This window comes from Aplysia californica, unplaced genomic scaffold, assembly GCF_000002075.1.
Source record: "Aplysia californica isolate F4 #8 unplaced genomic scaffold, AplCal3.0 scaffold00936, whole genome shotgun sequence".
NCBI classification, from domain to species: domain Eukaryota; kingdom Metazoa; phylum Mollusca; class Gastropoda; order Aplysiida; family Aplysiidae; genus Aplysia; species Aplysia californica.
The window spans coordinates 260607-262135 of NW_004798206.1; the positions used below are offsets into that span (position 1 = coordinate 260607).

The 1529-nt window shown below is 37.2% G+C and overlaps 1 protein-coding gene across 1 annotated transcript in view; it reads right to left on the bottom strand.

Annotated features, from left to right (window-relative positions):
- Window positions 1-1529, bottom strand: part of LOC106013483 — a gene marked incomplete at its 3' end in the record, with an annotated part of 4842 nt that overhangs the window by 1657 nt on the left and 1656 nt on the right. The window contains 1 exon segment of the mRNA XM_013089359.1: window positions 1248-1323. Within this exon segment, the coding sequence (XP_012944813.1) occupies window positions 1248-1323 (76 nt within the window).

A 1529-nucleotide genomic window follows, 5' to 3' on the forward strand; every position in this document is an offset into this window, starting at 1 on the left:
TGTTATTATTGTTACTATTATTATTGGTATTGTTATTATTTTATTATTATCATTATTATTATTATTATTATTATTATCATTATTATTATTATTATTATTATTATTATTATTATTATTATTATTATTATTATTATTATTATTATTATTACCATCATCCTCCTCCTCATCATCATCAAAATTATCATCATAACAGACGAGACAGCTTTTGACATAAAGAAATTGAAATAAAAGCTTACGCCCATCGTGCACATACACTGCTTCTACAGAAGCAAAGAACTGCTCTTTCAGGGATATTCTAGACAGACGAGGAGATCGAGAAAGACCAAAGACAACAAATAAAAGAAAGAAAATGCCACGGAAACTGATTACAAATCAAAGATAAACCGTGACTCTCCTCGAGAAATTGCCAAGAGTCAGGACAGATTGCGATCTTTAGAGGTAAAGTTCTGCATATTATTATTATTATTATCTTCAGCTCAAAACGGCTGATTTATTCACAGTATTGGCCCAAGGTGATTGATTTATTCTCTCCAAAGTCCCTATATATAAAGGACTGATTTATACACTCAATCGACCTTATAGGTCTGATTTATACTGACCACCAGTTCTGAAGAACGGATTTATACAAATCATCGGCCCAATATAGGGTTGATTAATATACACAATCGACCCTATAGGTCTAATTCATACTGACCATCAGCCCTGAAGAACGGATTTATACAAATCATCGGTCCTATAGGCCTGAATTATACACACCGATGACCTCATAGGGCTGATTTATACAAACCAGAGTCCATATAGGCCTGGATGACACACAGACGACCCGATAGGTCTGATTTATACAAATCACAGTCCTTATAGGCCTGATTTATACACACAATCGACCATTTTATAGACGTGATTAAGCAAACCTTCGACTTCAAAGGATTCAACGTTTGGTGTTCTTGAAGTAGCGTAGATTAATAATCCTAATTAAAAGAAAAGCACAGAGGAAAGGACGAAGGGAAGGACGAAAAAGGCCCAGTGTTGTTGAAGTAGCATAATAGTCCCACTTATGTTAAATAAAAACACAGACGAATTGACGAAAAGAAGGACGTAAAAAAGGCCCAATCGTTGTTGTTGCTGTTGTTTATTTCGAATCCCTTTTGCTAGGTGAACAGAGGTAGTCAATTTAGACAGACACGAGGTAGGTAGGTAGTTATTTCCCCGGCCCGAGGTACTGAGGACCTGTTCGCCATACCTGAGATGGGTCAAGAGTACCACAGGGGGGAGGGACTTCACTCCTTGGCAGACAACGCTGTTGGTCCTCTGAGTACACCAAACCTGGGCAAAAACGACGCAAAATCATCATCAACGCTGGTGGCATCCTGTTGCTCGTTGATGCAGCACACATCACAGTTTGCGCTCATATGACCTTATGCAGTTGCGAGCGTCGTAAAACTTCTACTAAAACTAAACTAAAGACATTATATGAAGAGATAGGTAGGTAGGTAGGTTCATAAATAGACAGATAGATAGATAGATAGATG